This window comes from Tamandua tetradactyla, chromosome 17, assembly GCF_023851605.1.
Source record: "Tamandua tetradactyla isolate mTamTet1 chromosome 17, mTamTet1.pri, whole genome shotgun sequence".
NCBI classification, from domain to species: Eukaryota; Metazoa; Chordata; class Mammalia; order Pilosa; family Myrmecophagidae; genus Tamandua; species Tamandua tetradactyla.
The window spans coordinates 25,948,258-25,966,416 of NC_135343.1; the positions used below are offsets into that span (position 1 = coordinate 25,948,258).

The 18,159-nt window shown below is 35.2% G+C and overlaps 1 protein-coding gene across 2 annotated transcripts in view; it reads right to left on the reverse strand.

Moving 5' to 3' along the window:
* The window catches only part of ASB3 (ankyrin repeat and SOCS box containing 3), a 173,761-nt gene that overhangs the window by 48,069 nt on the left and 107,533 nt on the right, over nucleotides 1–18,159 (reverse strand). For both annotated transcript variants that reach the window (XM_077134213.1, XM_077134214.1), the window contains exons 6-7: nucleotides 17,364–17,541; nucleotides 15,163–15,360 (exon numbers count right to left, since the gene is read on the reverse strand). In XM_077134213.1, the coding sequence (XP_076990328.1) occupies nucleotides 15,163–15,360; nucleotides 17,364–17,541 (376 nt within the window). The remainder of the gene's footprint in view (nucleotides 1–15,162; nucleotides 15,361–17,363; nucleotides 17,542–18,159) is intronic.

The following is an 18,159-nucleotide window of genomic DNA, read 5'->3' on the forward strand; positions in this document are numbered from 1 at the left end:
GACATAAAAAAAACAATAATAGTAATACTATTACAAAATGTTAAAAGTAGTTATTGTTGAGGAGTAAGAATAGCAGATGGAAAATTGGTTGGTTTTTACACCACTAGTAGATTGAGATTAGGGGATGGAAAGAGGGGGGGGAATTTTTACTTTACACTTTATACCCTACAGCATGATTTAAAATTTTCAACTACTGTCATATTTGAAAACATTTGCTTTAAATAAATATGTAATTTTAAAAATTATCACTGGCAAACAGAAAGCTCTTTTTAAATTGTGACTTTTATAGAATTAAGTATATCTACTATAAAATATTTGCTAAACAAAGTTATTGAACAGTATCAATAGTCCCTAAAGATAGATGATTCATTCTAGGAATTGCCAAGATGACTTTTTCTTTAGCAACAGACAACCAATTTTCCTCAATCATATATCTTGCAGTAAAAATAATCATATAGAAAAGCTTTTATTTCAATGACCAAAAACTTACCTTACACATTTATATTTTTAAGTTTATCTTTTTTACCAAGTACCTTTACAGAAGAAAGGTACATCATTTTATATCTATTGAATTAGTTGTTTTTTAAAAAAGACTGTATCATTAATACTCATAAAGTTGTGAGAAAATTTACCAAAAATGATTTATCAAAAGAGGTTACCACAGAAAAGGTATAAAGAGAACAGACTCTGGAACCAATCTGCTCAGCCACTTACTCGCTATGTGACTGAGCAAGTTACTTAATTTTTCAGGGACACAGAGTTAGCATTTACAAGACATACAAAACAGAATAAAATAAAAGTTAAAATATAATAAAGGCATTACAATATTTAGACTCCTTTGATTTGGTAATCTAATTCTTAGGAATTCATCCAAGAGATAAAAATCAAAAGAAATGATATCCTATTTACACAATGTTATTTGTGTAAATATGTTATTTGTATAAATAGGACATATTATCAAAACCTTCAGTTTTATCAACAGTATTACCTATAACAAACTTTAAAAAAGAAATAAATAACTTAAATGTTCAACAACAGAGGAACAGGTAAGTACAAAAAATTATACAGTCAATAAAAACTACAATTATGATAGTTATGTATCAGTTTTTAAAATGGTTTATAGTAAAATTTTAACCATAACAAAGCTCAGTAAACATGTGCGTTACATGTATGTTCACTTTGTTGACAACTGTAAAAGAAAATATGCAAAAATAAAATTATTCTCCTTTTAAAATGGCATAAATGTCACAATAATTTTATAAGTAAAAAAATAAATAATTCACTAATCATAGTACAACAGAACCCAAATAAGAGGAATAAAAGTTCTAGATAAATCAAATATGGGACCAATGATTTCTGTTGACTTGTATATAAAACGTGAAATCAAGATTTTAAGCAGCTAAAACACTATACACATAAATTTTACCAAGTCCCCATGTGTATATTTATAAATAGATTTCATTTACGCTATTTGTGCTCCTTTCCTTTACCTAAAAGATTAAAAATTACTGTATTATTAACATTTATACACCAATTAGAAAAGAAAAATCTATAATCCCATAATTTCTTTATAGAAAGTAATAATTCTGCTGCCTGTCTAATATCTTATTGTTTGTCTTAATGAGAAGTCAGCCATCATTCTCACTGTTCTTGAAAGCAATCTTGAATATGTTGTTTTTCCCCCAGGATGCTTCTAGCTACACAAAAGAGAGAATTTGCTGCCAGCAGACTTCCACTACAAGAAATGTGAAAGGATATTCTTCTGGCTGATGGTTCTTAAAGTTATAGCCAACAGATTTCAACAACTTTGACCTCATTTAACCAGGTCCATTATTCTGCCTGTAGTTATTACTGGCTGATGTTACTACAGAACACACAAGCTACAAATGGGCTGTTAAAACTTTTCCAATAAATATGCAGGAAAACTGTGGGAAAAGCTCAAGACACTGCTTCATTACAAACATTATAAACAATTCTCAGGAAGCCTGACAAATTTTCACGTGTGTGTGTTCACAGTTATTCAGGGAGTGGTTGAATTTTTCCTTCAGGCCATTTGAAACCATCCATAGCCTAGCCATACGAACTTTTCAGTTCTTAAAAATCAGCCCAGAGGGCATACGTTTGCTACAGAATGAAAAGGTGAGAATATGCTGCTGATATATCCTAAATTCACTCTTTAATTAAGTACTACAAATAGGTAAACTAGTCATTTACAATTTGGGAAAAATTACAAAGCCAGCAGTTTCCTTATTAAAATTGCAATATAGCACCTAAACATGTAACTTATGCTAAGAAAATTTAAGAGCAAGACCAAAAAATAAGCCACCTATCTCTAAAATTGTGAGAAGAATTTGTACACATGGAATTCCCTGTAATAGCAAACTTGAATATGTATTCTGTACTGGGCATTATGGTAAATATATTCTATACATGATTTATGTTAATCTTTATAATAACCCTAGGAAGTAGGTTCAATTATTATCTCCATGTTAGATGTAAAAACAGAAACTTAATCACAGAACCAGTAATTGGTAGAGTTGGTATAGTAATATCAAATCAAAATCTAAGAGTGAATATCTGAAATATTTCTCTTTTAACTATTATGAAGTTGAAGATTTCATAAAACAGTCGAATTGAAGAATATTTTAATGCCAGACCTATATTTACCAAAGTATGTTCTATGGAACACTAGTCCTTGAAAATACTCCATATGAAAAAGGCTCTTTGGTGAAATAAATTTGAGAAACTTTATATGCTACACAGGGAGTTCAAAAGGGGGAGAAAAAAGGATGACCTTACTTTATACAGTATGTTAGTTACATTTGCAAACTACATGCTCCCTCTATATATACATATACCTGTATATACCTCTTCAACCTCCACACTCCTTTTCAGAAGCACCTGCAAATTAAAGCAATGATCCAATTGTTCAGGAAAAAAAGCACAATAAACAACAAGAAAATGTCTCCAAAATTTTGTAACTTATGTAAACAAGTTTAACCTACATTGCCAGATTTTCAAACCTTGTAGTTTTAGCCCCCTCTGACAAATTCATAAAGTACACTGCTCTAAGAAAAATTGTTAGAAGTCCTCCAGGTAAGAAACCTAGTTAACATTATCCAATTTTGTTTCCCAAACTTAATTAACTATACAACTCTTTTTACCCCATGTCATTTATCAACAGTCAATAGAATTAGTATGCTGTAAAACACACTTGAGAAATCCAGCGTTGGAAGTTATTAAGAACATCTTAAATACATTTGTAAGCTCCAGAAATGCAAGCAACTTCAGTGCTCTATATGAACTTGATATTACACTACTGACACATACTAGACCTTAGAGCTTAGATAACCTTTGGTTAAATTCACATTATATATGGACACTGTGCTGGTTTGAAAGGATGTATGTCCCCTACAAAAGCCATGTTTTAATCTAAATCCTATTTCATAATGGCAGAATAATCCCTATTCAATATTGTGTGTTTGAAACTGAAATCAGATCATCCCCCTGGAGATGTGATTTAATTAAGCATGGTTATTAAGCTGGATTAGGTGACGACATGTCTCCACCCACTTGGGTGGCTCTTGATAAGTTTCTGGAGTTCTATAAAAGAGGAAACATTTTGGAGAATAAGAGATTCAGAGAGAGCAGAGTAGAACGACTTAGCCACGAGAAGCAGAGTCCACCAGCCAGCAACCCTTGGAGATGAAGAAGAAAAATGCCTCCCGGGGAGCTTCATAAAACAGGAAGCCATGAGAAGAAGCTAGCAGATGACTCCGTTTTCGCCATGTGCCCTTCCAGAAGAGAGGAACCCTGACTGTGTTCACCATGTGCCTTTCCACTTGAGAGAGAAACCCTGAACTTCATTGGCCTTCTTGAACCAAGGTATTGTTCCCTGGATACCTGTGATTGGACATTTCTATAGACTTGCTTTGATTGGGACATTATTTTGGCCTTAGCACTGTAAACTAGCAACTTATTAAATCCCCCTTTTTATTTTTTATTTTCTTAAATTTATTTATTTAATAATTTAAAAAATTAACAAACGAACATAAACATTAACATATGATGACTTCATTCTACATATATAATCAGTAATTCACAATATCATCACATAGTTGCATATTCATCATTTCTTAGAACATTTGCATCAATTCAGAAAAAGAAATAAAACAAAAACAGAAAAAAAAGTATACACATACCATACCCCTTACTCCTCGCTTTCATTGATCACTAGCATTTCAAACTAAATTTATTTTAACATCTATTCTTCATATTATTTATTTTTATTCCATATGTTCTACTCATCTGTTGACAAGGTAGATAAAGGAACATCAGACTCAAGGTTTTCACAATCACACAGTCACATTGTGAAAACTAAATCATTATACAATCATCATCAAGAAACATGGCTACTGGAACACAGCTCTACATTTCAGGCAGTTCCCTCCAGCCTCTCCATTATATCTTCAATACCAAGGTGATATCTACTTAATGTGTAAGAATAACCTCCAGGATAACCTCTCAACTCTGTTTGGAATCTCACAGCAATTGACAATTTATTTTGTCTCATTTGTCTCTTCCCACTTTTGGTCGAGAAGGTTTTCTCAATCCCTTGATGCTGAGTCCCAGCTCATTCTAGGATTTCTGTCCCACGTTGCCAAGAAGGTCCACACCCCTGGGAGTCACGTCCCACGCAGACGGGGAGGGTGGTGAGTTTGCTTGTTGTGTTGGCTGGAGAGAGAGGCCACATCTGAGCAACAAAAGAGGTTCTCTTCGGGGTGATTCTTAGGCCTAATTTTAAGTAGGCTTGACCTATCCTTTGTGGGGTTAATTTTCAAATGAACAAACCCCAAGACTGGGGCTCAGCCTATAGCTTTGGTTGTCCACACTGCTTGGGAGAATATTAAGAATTCAACTTGGGAAAGTTGTATTATCCCCCATTCTCACCATTCCCCAAAGGGGACTCTGCAAACACTTTTCCATTCACTGACTGAATCACTCTGGGATTCATTGGGGCATCACTCTGGACAACCCAACAAAATCTCATGTCCTACCCAAGATTTCAAGTACTTATGGTGTTCAATCAAGCTCTCTACATAAGTTATATTAGGAAATGCACTAGTCAAAATATAGATTTTGTACCAAATAAACATTTTTTGCTTTAGTGTCACACATAAGTTGAAATTTTAAAAATATTAGTTACCATCTATTTTCAGCATCCTGCAGTAATGACATTCCTTTGTTCTTCCTCATGCAAAAACATTTTTTGAATCTGTACATTTAGTCACTATCATTATACACTCTAGGCATTCCTAGATTATACCATCTCAATCTTTATCATCTTTCTTTCTGATTTCATTTATGCCCCCAGCCCTCCTCCCTCTATCATTCTCACATGCAGCTTTATTCAGTGTTTTAACATAATTGTATTACAGTTAGGTAGTATTGTGCTGTCCATTTCTGAGTTTTTATATTCAGTCTTGTTGCACAATCTGTATCCCTTCAGCTCCAATTATCCAATATCTTACCCTATTTCTATCTCTTGATGGTCTCTGTTACCAATGAAATATCCAAGTTTATTCACCAATGTCAGTTCACATCAGTGAGACCATACAGTATTTGTCTTTCTGTTTCCGGCCAATCTCACTCACCATAATGTCCTCAAGGTCCATCCATGTTGTTACATACTTCATAACTTTATTCTGTCTTACAGCTACATAATATTCCATCGTATGTATATGCCACAATTTGTTTAGCCACCCATTTGTTGATGGACATTTTGGCTGTTTCCATCTCTTGGTAATTGTAAATAATGCTGCTATAAACATTGGTGTGCAAATGTCCATTTGTGTCCTTGTCCTCATGTCCTTTGAGTAGAGACAGCATATAGATGGGTTCTGTTTTTAATCCATTCTGCCAGTCAATGTCTTTTGATTGGAGAGTTTAATCCATTAACATTTAGTGTTTTTACTGTACAGGTAGTATTTACTTCTACCATCTTACCTTTTGGATTTTATATGTCATATCTAATTTTTCTTCTTTTTACCTTTACTGATAGCCTTCATTTCTACACTCTTCTCCACATCTGTCTCTCCTCTCTTTTTAGATCTGCCTCTAGTGCTCTGTTTAGTATTTCTTGCAGAGATGGTCTCTTGGTCACAAATTCTCTCAGTGATTTTTCTGTCTGAAAATGTTTTAATTTCTCCCTCATTTTTGAAGGACAATTTTGCTGGATATAGAATTCTTGGTTGGCAGTTTTTCTCTTTTAGTAATTTAAATATATCATCCCACTGTCTTCTCAGCTCCATGGTTTCTGCTGAGAAATCTACACCTAGTCTTATTGGACTTCCCTTGATTGTGATGGATTGCTTTTCTCTTGCTGCTTTCAAGATTCTATCTTTCTCTTTGACCTCTGACATTCTGATTAGTAAATGTCTTGGAGTACGTTTATTTGGATCTATTCTCTTTGGGGTATGCTGCACTTCTTATATCTGTAATTTTAAGTCTCTCATAAGAGTTGGGAAGTTTTCAGTGATAATCTCCTCCATTAGTTTTTCTCCTCCTTTTCCCTTCTCTTCTCCTTCTGGGACACCCACAATGCGTATATTCGTGCATTTCATATTGTCATTCAATTCCCTGAGTCCCTGTTCATATTTTTCCATTCTTTTCCCTATATTTTCTTTTGCTTGTCAGATTCCAGATGTTCTGTCCTCCAGTTCACTAATCATTCTGCCTCATGAAATCTACCATTGTAGGTTTCCATTGTTTTTTTCATCTCTTCTACTGTGTCTTTCATTCCCGTAAGTTCTGTGATTTGTTTTTTCAGACTTTCAGTTTCTTCTTTTTGTTCTTTCCTTGCCTTCTTTATATCCTCCCTCAATTCACTGATTTGGTTTTTGATGAGGTTTTCCATGTCTGTTTGTACATTCTGAATTAATTGTTTCAGCTCCTGTATGTCATTTGAATTGTTGGTTTGTTCTTTTGACTGGGCCATATCTTCAATTTTCCTAGTGTGATTTTTTATTTTTTGCTGGCGTTTAGGCATTTAATTACCTTAATTAGTTTATTCTGGGGATTGCTTTCACTTCTTTTACCTAGGGTTTTCTTGCTGGATGAATTTGTTGTCTATCTGTTCTTTGACATTCAGTTCAGCTTTATCTGGACCTCTAGCTTAGGTTTTGTTTAATAGAGGAGAATTTTTCAGTTCTTGTTTTCTTGTTTCTTGCCCTGCTTGTACAGTGCCTTTCCCCCCCACCCCCCACCCTTAGTAGGATCTACTTACGTATTATAGTCCCCAGCCGGATTTTCCCAGACCAAACTGGCCTCCTATCGGGAGGAAAGAGTCACCTGTGTCAGTTTTCCCTGAGGGTGAGACCCAGCAAGTTGAAAGACTTTCCTGTGAAGTCTCTAGACTCTGTTTTTCTTACCCTGCCCAGTATGTGGTGCTTGTCTGCCTGCAGGTCCTACCAGCATAAGATGATGCGGTACCTTTAACTATGGCAGACTCTCCCTGCTGGGGGCATGATGGAGACGGAGGAGAGGTTGTAGGCTGGTTTTAATGGCTTCAAATTACCAAGCCCTGGTGTCTGACTTCCTTGAGGGAGGGATTCCACCTGATTTGGGCTTCACCCTTCCCCTGGGGAAGGCTCAGGCTCCAGACAAGCCCTCAAACGAGCTTGTTTCTGCCTATGCCTGGGGCAGTTGCAGCCTGAGAAGCCCTGCCACTGTATCCAAAGGCAGTCAAGCCTTTGTAGAAACACAGCCACAAAAACCTCTGTTTCCTTTTTTTTTTTTCCTTTTTCTGTCAGATCTGTCCCCTTGGCACCAGGGCCAAAATGAGTGACCTCCAATTTGACCAGGTTCAGCTAAGCTGGGGACCTATTTTGACTAGTCAGAATTTGTTAATTAATTCCCCAATTGGCGTTTGGTTGGGCTCAGCCCCTCTTGCTGGTAAAGTCTCTTTCCTTTCCCCTCTGGGAAGCAGCCTGCGGGGGAGGGGCACCAGCCGCCGCAGCTTGTGGAACTCATGCTTCTGGGGGGGCTCTCAGTCAGTCCAGCTGTTTCAGACTGGGGTACGTTGTGTGTCTGGTCACTGACGTCGGCCCAGGAGCTGTTCTGTACTGTTTCTGGTTATTTAGTAGTTGTTCTGGAGGACGAACTAAAACATGCACATTGCTAAGCCGCCATCTTGGCCAGGAAGTCTCTTCAAATTCCCCTTTTTAAAAGCCGTTCCATTTCTGTTATATTGCATTCTGGCAGCTAGCAAACTAGAATAGATTTATATATGTATTTTCCTGAATATTTCAATGGATTTCCTCTCAAGCCCTGATGGAGAGTCAGGAAAACTCTTCAAGTCCAAGATGTATCTTGGTTTAACAGAAATAGTTCATCTTATTTAATATAAATATTAAGAACTGTAGAACACTGTGGAAACAATGAATATAATCAGCCAGAGAAAGAGGAGAGGTATAAATACTAAAAAAGCAATGTCTACACCTTACTTTTGAGCTTGTACATTTGCCATCATTTTTGTTCTTTGTATTTGAAACAATGCCCAAATAAAAGAAGTACAATAAGAGGTTATTCAACATAAAAATAACATAAATAGAAATGGGCAATAATCTTGAGCATTTTATATAAATGCACAAAATATCTGTGCCAGTTTGAATCTATTATGCACCCCAGAAAAGCCATGTTTTAATCTTGATTCAATCTTGTGGAGGCAGCCACTTCTAATCCTGATTCAATACTGTAGGTTGGAATCTTCGAATCAAATTATCTCCACTGAGATGTGACACACCCAGTTTAGGGTATTAAATTTTATTAGATGGAAATGTGACTCTACCCATTCCAGGTGGGTCTTGATTATCTTACTGGAATCCTTTAAAAGAGGAAATATTTTGGAGAGAGAGCCAGAAATGACAGAAGCCTCAGAGAAGACAGAAACTTCAGCGCAGAGTTGATACATGGAGAAAAGAGACAGGGATGTTTGGAGATGCTTGGAGCCCAGCAGCTGTTGCCATGAGATGTTAAGCAAGCCAGAATCTGGAGTGGGCCAAGAGAAGCCAAGAGATAAAAGCTAGCCCTGGAGAAGGAAACTGAGGAATCCCCACAGGAACAGAGGCTTAGAGCACAGAGCTCAGGAGCAAGGGGCCAGCAAGGCACTGGCATGTCTTCCCAGCTGACAGAGGTGCTCCCTACCCATCAGCCTTTCTTCAAACAAGGTATCTTTCCCTAGATGCCTTAGTTTGGACATTTCCATAGGCTTAGAGCTGTAAACTTGTAACTTATTAAATTTCCCTCTATAAAAGCCATTCCAATTCTGGTATATTGTGTTCTGACAGCTTGCAAACTAGAACAATTATCTAACCAACTTATTAATATAACTATCAAAAGGCCGTATCATAAATTTTACTAAATCTTCCTGTCAGCGATCAGCTAAAACTGAATGAAGATATTAGGTCTTCATTAGATGAACCCACATTTGATATGACTAGAATGGACACAAGAATTTCTATGAAACCAATTTGATTATAATGATCAGTGTGGCAGTTTGAAGCTGTATGTACCCCCACAAAAACATGGTCTATATCTAATCCATTCCTGTGGGTGTAAACCCACTGTAAGTGCGACTTTTTGATGAGGTTACTTCAGTTAAGGTGTGACCCACCTCATTAAGGATAGGCCTTAATCCTCTTACTGGAGTCCTTTATAAACTAAATGAATACAGAGAAAGAAAAAAAGTCATGGAAGCAAGAAGATGAAATCAAAGAAACCTGGAAGTGAAAGGAGAGACCAGAAGACAACCTTGCCATGTTGCAGAGGAGCCAAGGATTGCTGGCAGCTGGTCTTTAAGAAGAAAGCATAGCCTTGATGATGCTCTGGTTTGAACATTTTCTCAGCCTCAAAACTGTAAACTAATTAATTCCCACTGTTCAAGTGGAACCGTTTCATGGTATTTACTTTAAGCAGCCTAAGAAACTGGGCAAAATTAAAACAGATTTGGTACCAGGAGAGTGGGGTGCTGCTATTGCAAATATAAAAAAATGTGGAAATGGCTTTGGAATTGGATAATGGATAGAAACTGGGAGAATTGTGAGGTGGTTGATAGAAAAAGCCTAGATTGCTTTGAAAAGACTAGTCATAGAAATATGGATGCTAAAGGTACTTCTGATGATGCCTTGGGAAGAAAATGATGACATTGCTACTGGAAACTGGAGGAAAGGTGAGCCTTGTTTTAAATTGCCAGAGAACCTGGCAAAATTGAGTTATAATGTTGGATGGATGGCAGAATTTAAGAGTGATGAGCTTGGATATTTAGCTGAAGACATTACCAAACTATATGCAGAAAATGCATCCTGGTTTCTTCTTGCAGCTTATAGCAGAATGTGAAAGGAAAGGGATAAGCTGAGAAATGAACTCCTAGGCCCAAAGAAATCTGAAGTTGATGGATTGGAAAATTCTGAGCTTCTGGAAAGCAAGTCCCCAGAGAACAGTGACTCATGTGAGTGTTTAACTGAACATGGATTCAGAAAGACATTTCAGTGCAAGTCAGGATTAGAGGTGCAGTTATCCAGGAAGGAAGCATCTAAGGAAAGCCCTACTGTCTGATGATTTGGACCCCTGTGTACATTCAAAACTGACAAGCTTTTTGAGAGATCTGTATGAATTGAACCACTGTCAGCCTAAATTAAAGGGACAGAAAAGAGACAGACTGAAGGAAAAATCACTTCAAGGGCAGCACGAAGGAAGCTGAGGTCTGGACTGAAGATATCTTCTCAGGCCAAGAGACAGGGTCCAAACATGTTGAAAGGTTGATCTGTCCTTGTACTTGTAGAGAGTTGGCCTTCCACCCCATTGTCCAGGAAGAGTGCTACCACCCCAGTTTTCACAGATGCCCTGGGGATTGCAGAGAGTCTGGCCACCCCCCAAAGTCTGTTGAGAGTATACCTATGCCATGGGGAATGTGGAGACTCTGGTGCTTAAAGAGTGTGGAACCTTCACCCCAATGCTTGGGGAGAGATGGCCAGTGTGCAAGCACTTGGAAGGGATGGGGCTGCCATTCCATCGAGTCCGGGAGGACAAAATATCATTCCATAGGTGATTCTCAGACCTTGAAATCTAATGGCATATGCCCTGCAGGGTTCTGTAATTATCTGGGACTTGTGACTCGTGTTTCCCCTCCAATTTTTCCTACGGGAATGGGAATTTTATCCTATGCCTGTCCCTCCATTGTATATAGGAAGCAGACAACTTATTCTCTAGGTTTCACAGTTTCACTAACCACAGTTTCACATGTGGCCCAAAGTCAGACCACATGTATAGCCGATTCTGATGAGACTTTGTACTTGGTATTGTTATTGAAATGACTTAATGGGATATTGAAATGGAACTAATTCATTTCGTATGTGGAAAGAACACGTCTTTTTGGGGTCCAGAGAGCAGCATGTGATAGTTTGAAGCTGTATATATTCTAGAAAAAATGTATTTTTAAATGTGATCCATTTCATGTGAGTGTAAACCCATTGTAAGTAGGATCTTTTCATGAGGCTACTTCAGTTATGGTGTGACCTACCTCATGAAGGATGGGACTTAATCCTATTACGGCAGTCCTTTATAAACCAAATGACAGAGAGAGAGAGAGAAAGGAGAGGGAGAGAGAAGGCTATGGAAGCAAGAAGCTGAAATCAACAAAACCCAGGAAAAGAAGGGAAAGACCAACAGATGTTGCCATGTGGCAGAGGAGCCTAGGATCACCAGAGGTCAGTCTCTGGGAAGAAAGCATCGCCTTGATGATGCCTTGATTTGGATATTTTCTCAGCCTCAAAACTGTAGGCTAATAAATTCCCATTGTTCAAGCTGAACTATTTCATGGTGCTTGTTTTAAGCAGTCTAGGAAACTAAAACAATCAATAAGAATTAGAATGATCAACAAAATCAGGTCAGCTAAACCACAGTTCCCTTCTATAGCCACATATAAAAAGACAATAATCTTTTCAAATTATCTTGGAATTTCTCAACTTTCTCCTCCTTTATCCATTCTAGATGGAGGAATCCTTTTTCTTACACTTTCTCATTTGAGTTGAATCACTCAACTGTGCCCTTGAAAGACTGGCTTCATGTCACTGCAGCTCTTAACTTTTTAGCCCCCAGGACAAAGACTGCTTTTGCTACAGAATTTCTACAGTAATGAAGGAGATACCTTTCCTCCATACCATAGAGGAGCAAAAAGAATTAAAAGTGATTGCTTCAAATGGAAGCTCAACCTCTCAAAGTGACACCCAGCAAAACCATTTCAGAATGCTAATCTTGAGCTAAAAAGTTGAATAGGGTGAATAAGATAATAAAGAAGAGAAAGCTCAAAATGTAGAGCCATTATTTATATTTATTATTTTTATATTTATTATTTTCATCACCTTTTATATCATTAGTACTATTTATAAAAGCAGATGGAAGTTTACTAGCACACAGCAGGACAACAGTGCTAGAAAGGCCAGAAATACTAAATTTAGAAATCTCCCAAAGAAATACCAGAAAGGTAATTACAAGCAAGAAAGCAAGATTCTGACTCATTAACACATCATCTCAGATAAATGTTGATTAAATCTCTTTATACAACAATCGTATATCAAATAAACATTGTAATACATGTTGCTATAAAAATAATACTTCAAAACTTACATCACTAACTTTATCTCATTATCCATTACCAATTCTCTAAAAATTAGAATAGAAAATAGTTTTGGAAAGTGGAGTCTTCCACATTTCCTGGTACCAGTTTTGTGGCCAAAATTCAAATACTTATTAATAATTGGTAAACGGAATACAGGAAATAGATACGTTTCATTAACCAAAAGTTAACACAATAGATGCTTAAAAATTGAAATTATATTCAATTACCCTTGCTTTTAAATGACAATTCTAAGAAATTAAATTTTTAGGTATATGATTTTAAGATACTCACTCATTGAAAGAAATAAAAAACTTAACAAATTTTTCAGTTTTTAGTTTTTCTCAGACACAAGCTAAATTATCCTTTTAATATACCAAAACAAAATCTACTGGGAGAATGAAAGTTTTCTTGCTTGATCAGCAAAGTTTTATATAGAATCCCTAAATAACCTAAATGATTTCACATTATATTTATATTGACTGATATGCAAGCTATTAACCGGACTTACTCCATCTAAGCTTCTAAGAAGCAGTCCCACCCTCCTTAAAAATTTCTTACCAGAAATGAAGTTTACACAGTAAAACAAATTCTACAGAATAAGTCTGATATAAGAGGTAAATCAACTATGTATGGAGTTCCCTAAAAATACAACTTTGGAGTATTTGTGAAAGGAAAAGAAAAATTACTATTTTATTACTATTCTAGAATAGGAAAATAGCTTGTATTTATAATCAGCGTAAATATAATGAAATAGTAGAATCATTGCATTCCATGAGTTAATATATATAAATAAACACTTATTTGCTAAAGGTAGCAGAAAATAGCAGAGCAAGATGATTTTTTCCCATTAGATTTTAAGTTCTTAAATGATAGGTCCCAAGTTTACAGCTTAATTTAGTAGGATTTATTTAGTGCTCTCTATGTAACAAATGGCCAATTAATGTTATTGACTGATTTTATAGAAATCAAAGGAGAAAAAGAGCTGCCCCTAGAATTTCAACTAATTTTGGAAAATCCAGCAGCCTATTTAAGACCTTTCCTACCAAACCTCATTTATCTGAATCTATAAATGGCATGAAACAGACTGCCCAACTCTCAAGGAATATCATTAATTTTAAGGTGTTTTAGGATTAATAGGGGCACTGTGTTCAATTCAAATTATACTAACAAGCTAACGAGACATGAGTTTAGCTGTTGTGATCAAAAAGATGAAGAAACCATTCCATTGAAAGATATGATGAAGGCCATAAAAGGCCATCATTATACTGGACACATACACATAAATACAAACTATCCAAAACCACTATGTTCTGATCCAATAAAAATATCTAATTCTGGTCTACTAAAAATATATAATGGAGTATTTTTTTTCTGTATAGTACAGAAAAAGACAAATGAATAAGTCACCAGTGCAACCTTACTAAAGGTAAACTGTTTAAAAAAATAAAACTTGAATGGTATCCGATGAAATCATGAAAGTTACACACAGAATGAACATATATTTATTAACCACAACTCTGAATACTGAGACTGGAAATATATACCTGGAAGCTTAACTTCAGGACAAATAAATGAACCACTATTTAATAAAGCAGACATTAAGGTTTGTAGCTGATTATTCTAAAAGATGATAGAGACTGAAAACCTTAATAAATATGTTTTTTATAAATATTTAAATTAAACCACAATGAGAAATTCTTAATGACAAATTCAGGAAAACCAATGAAATTAGAGGTGTATATACATGGAACTTCTTTTACATCATTAAAAACAATAGTGTCTATCTGCACAACTTATTTCAGTATTGGATGGACAATATGGCTTTCCCCTACTAATGGTTTTATGTTTATTGTCTATTATAAAACCTTAGGAGTCTGATAAACAAATTATGGGCCAGAAGCTAATAAAGCAACAGTGATTTTTCACTTCATTTTACTCCATGGGACCATGGCAGATTGGCAAAACAAATATTTTTAAGACATTTTAAAACACATCATTACTCTGACTCACATAAAGAAATGCTACACACCCAATACATTAAAAAGGTAATAATATCTATAAAACTAAAGTTTTATTGTAGGTTCCTAATACGCTCTGTAAAGATAAAGTTAAAATGATAAATAGAGACAGTCACAATCTTACTTGATACCATCTCATTTTTAGTTCTTGAGCTGTTTTGAAGATCAAGAATATCACAGAATTCCTGCATTTATTTTAATACATTGAATGTATTCCCCAAATTGCTATAGTAAAAATGTAATCCAATTCCAAAAAGGGAAGGGGGAAAAATATGACATCAGTACCTCATTTTTGCTACAGGTTTACTGAACAAGATACATCACAGAAGTTTTCGTTATTTGTCTGTTTTGTGCTTTTATGTCAGCCATTTAGCATAAACAGAGATACTAAGTTTCATCACAAAAGAAAGTCATTAGGGAATATACATAGCAAAATGGAATAAGAATATAATAAGTAAATATACATACTCTTTTTGCAAAGCCATACACATGGGAGTACTGAATCCAAAGATGAGGCAAATCTGAGCGTCTGGACTGTAGCCTTTCTGGAGTAGTGTTTCTAGGCAGTCTTCATGCCCTCCAAACACTGCTGAATAAACAGGGCTAACTTTGTCTGGCCCAGTGTCACAGACCCGGTTAGTAAATGGTATTAACAAGTCCAAGATTCTACAAATACATAAATTCAGGAAAATTTAAGGTTTTTATATGTTCATGAGTTTAGGCAACATTTCTGAAGCACAGAGTCACCCACTGACTGATTTAAAATTTTTCTGTCTTCAGTATATCTTCCATGTTCATTAAAATTACTATATGCTACAGTTACTCCAAAATGTTACCTATACAATTGTTGTTTAACACAAAGGTCATTAAATATATCTGAAACAGAATTAAGTAATGTTTTTATACCTAAATGGGCAATGTGGTTTCCTTTTGTTATTTTCACTACTTATTTACCTTCCCACCACAACCTTATCCCCTGACTAAAATGCAAAATTTATATTAGATACTTTAGGATCTGATTAAGTATTTAAACTTCATTTTGCTAAATATTAACTTGTGTTAAGAAAATAAATTATTTTTGTTAAGTATCAACTAAAGTTTTATTTTTCCCATTAGTAAAAAATTTTAAAGATGGTGAGGGACATGAAATAAAGAACAATTTCATCAGGAAGAAGTCAGAATTGCTGCCTATGCTATTCAAAGTACTCTATTTTCTGAAAAGAATAAAAGCTCTTTAAATATTAAGACAGATTTATATAGAAGCTGGTTGATAGAGAAAGTTCTAAAGAAAATCATTAAAATATAGATTCCTATGTTATTCAAAAATGTATCTTCAACAGTCTTCTGGAGAAAGGACTAGTCTACTCTTTAAAAATTAAAAATAAAATAAGACTGGAAGGATAAAATAAGCCAAGAAATTCCTCTCTTGATGAGAAAAGACAGGTAGGGATACTTCAAAGTATACTTTCAACAATTTTTCTCTCTTTGCTATGTTTCTTTATGTGGGTAGGCCTAACATAATATTTAAGAAGAATTTATATCCATAAAATGGATTACCTTAGAAGTAAACTATAGAGGAAATCATCAGTGCCAAATATAATTCCCAAAATTGGGAATAAGTGAGGACAAATTCTCAGAGCATTATAAAGAAATTGGTTTTAAATTTATACTTATATAAATAATGAAGAATTGAGAAAAATATAAAATGTTAAAACTTAAGCATGTTGTTAAAATAAGGAGTGAGTCTAACATCTCTTAAGTTTAGTCAATGTGCTTGTTTAATTTTTTAAAATAGGTGGAAATTCATAATATTCTCCAAGAGACAAACAAGCTTACAGATATCTTTAAGGAAATCATGAAATACCATGCCACCTAGTGGCAATACAGCCAAATTGCAGAACAGTTTTCCTACCATGTAAACATAAGGAGTAAGGACTTGACTATTATTCTAAAATAAATACTATAAATAGCTATAAAAATTATTATTGTAGAATTAAATTTTCAGAGTCAATTTATGTTAAGATAGCTTCTATATCCTAATAGATGTAAACCAGGTGATTGGCTACTAAGAATCTTGAAATTCCCAATTTTTAGAAAGGTTCAATTTTCTTTAAATCCCTCATTTTCCTGAAAAACACCAATAATTTCATGGAAACTTCTGGCTACTAAAGAAAATTAATAGAAGCAGGAGGAAGTACCCAGTTAGACTTGAAATTTGATAATGAGAAGTCAAGTCAAAGGATTCAAGAGAGGAAGGATTATTCAATACCACAAAATGTTTGACTCCAACAACAAGGGTCACAAACTCAAAAGCTTTCTGGCGTTAGGAAGATAGAGTAAGTGCAGAAAGCCATCAGATTACTACCTAAAGATATCTGGGCTCAAACTGGAGAGAAACAGGAGACTACAGACAGGGAAGGCAGAAGGAAGCCTCTTCAACACCCTGAGAAGAAACCCTGACGAGCAGCCCATTTTCAATCACTCGGCCTTATACCTAGGATTCAAAGATTCAAAGATGGGATGGCATGGGAAGCAGATTAGGGGTAGATTTAGCATCCAGCAAGTTGGTAGGGAAGGCCCTACACCAGACCAAAAGGTGTAGGGCCTGGCCCAGAAGACGTATTCCTTTTAATTATGAAACAATTTAATTTTCTGTTTTTAACACTTACTTTGTATGTCCCATTTGTGCAGCTGCATGAATAGGTAACTGCCAATTGTCCTCATTACAGTAAAGATCAGGATCTGCTCCACTGGATAGCAAAAGCTCTACACATTTTATGTGGCCCTCCTGAGCAGCAATGAATAAGGGAGTAGCTTTGTCCAAGGCTTGACAATTAACATTTGCACCTGAGACAAAATAAAGCATTTAACAGGTAATCCTTTTTTATGCAAACAAAAAACGATAATCAACTTAAATTTCAAAGCAGCTGTCATAAAAGGGTTTCACAGTACAACAGTGTCTTCCCCTCAGTGAATACTGTTGTATAAATATATTTATTTTGCTAACTTGTTGGTAATCATTGAAATTACTTCTGCTTTTATGTCAGCAAGAAAACAAGTGATTAATATTTCAGAATTTATTTTTAAGCTAAAACAAAAATCCTATTCAATGAAGGATTCATTCATTCTAATCCCTCTCCAACAAGTAAACATTTAAAAACAAAAAAATGCAAACCACAGGAAATATAAAATATTTCAGATAAAAACTGAAAAAGATCAGAAGAATTCTAAATTATGAGACTTTACAGATTCAACTAACCATTTCAGGCTAAGACTTAGGGAAAAAATTACCAGTAGATATAACATGGTGCCTATGTCTAAACCGCATATTGGCTGTACCCTTTATTAATCCCTTTTCTTCATGACCACTGAATGAGGAAGCCTATAATAAAAGGAAAAAGGTCCATTTAAATGGGTTCCTAAGTTAATTTTAAAAAGTAGAAATCTAATCAAGTTATATAGACA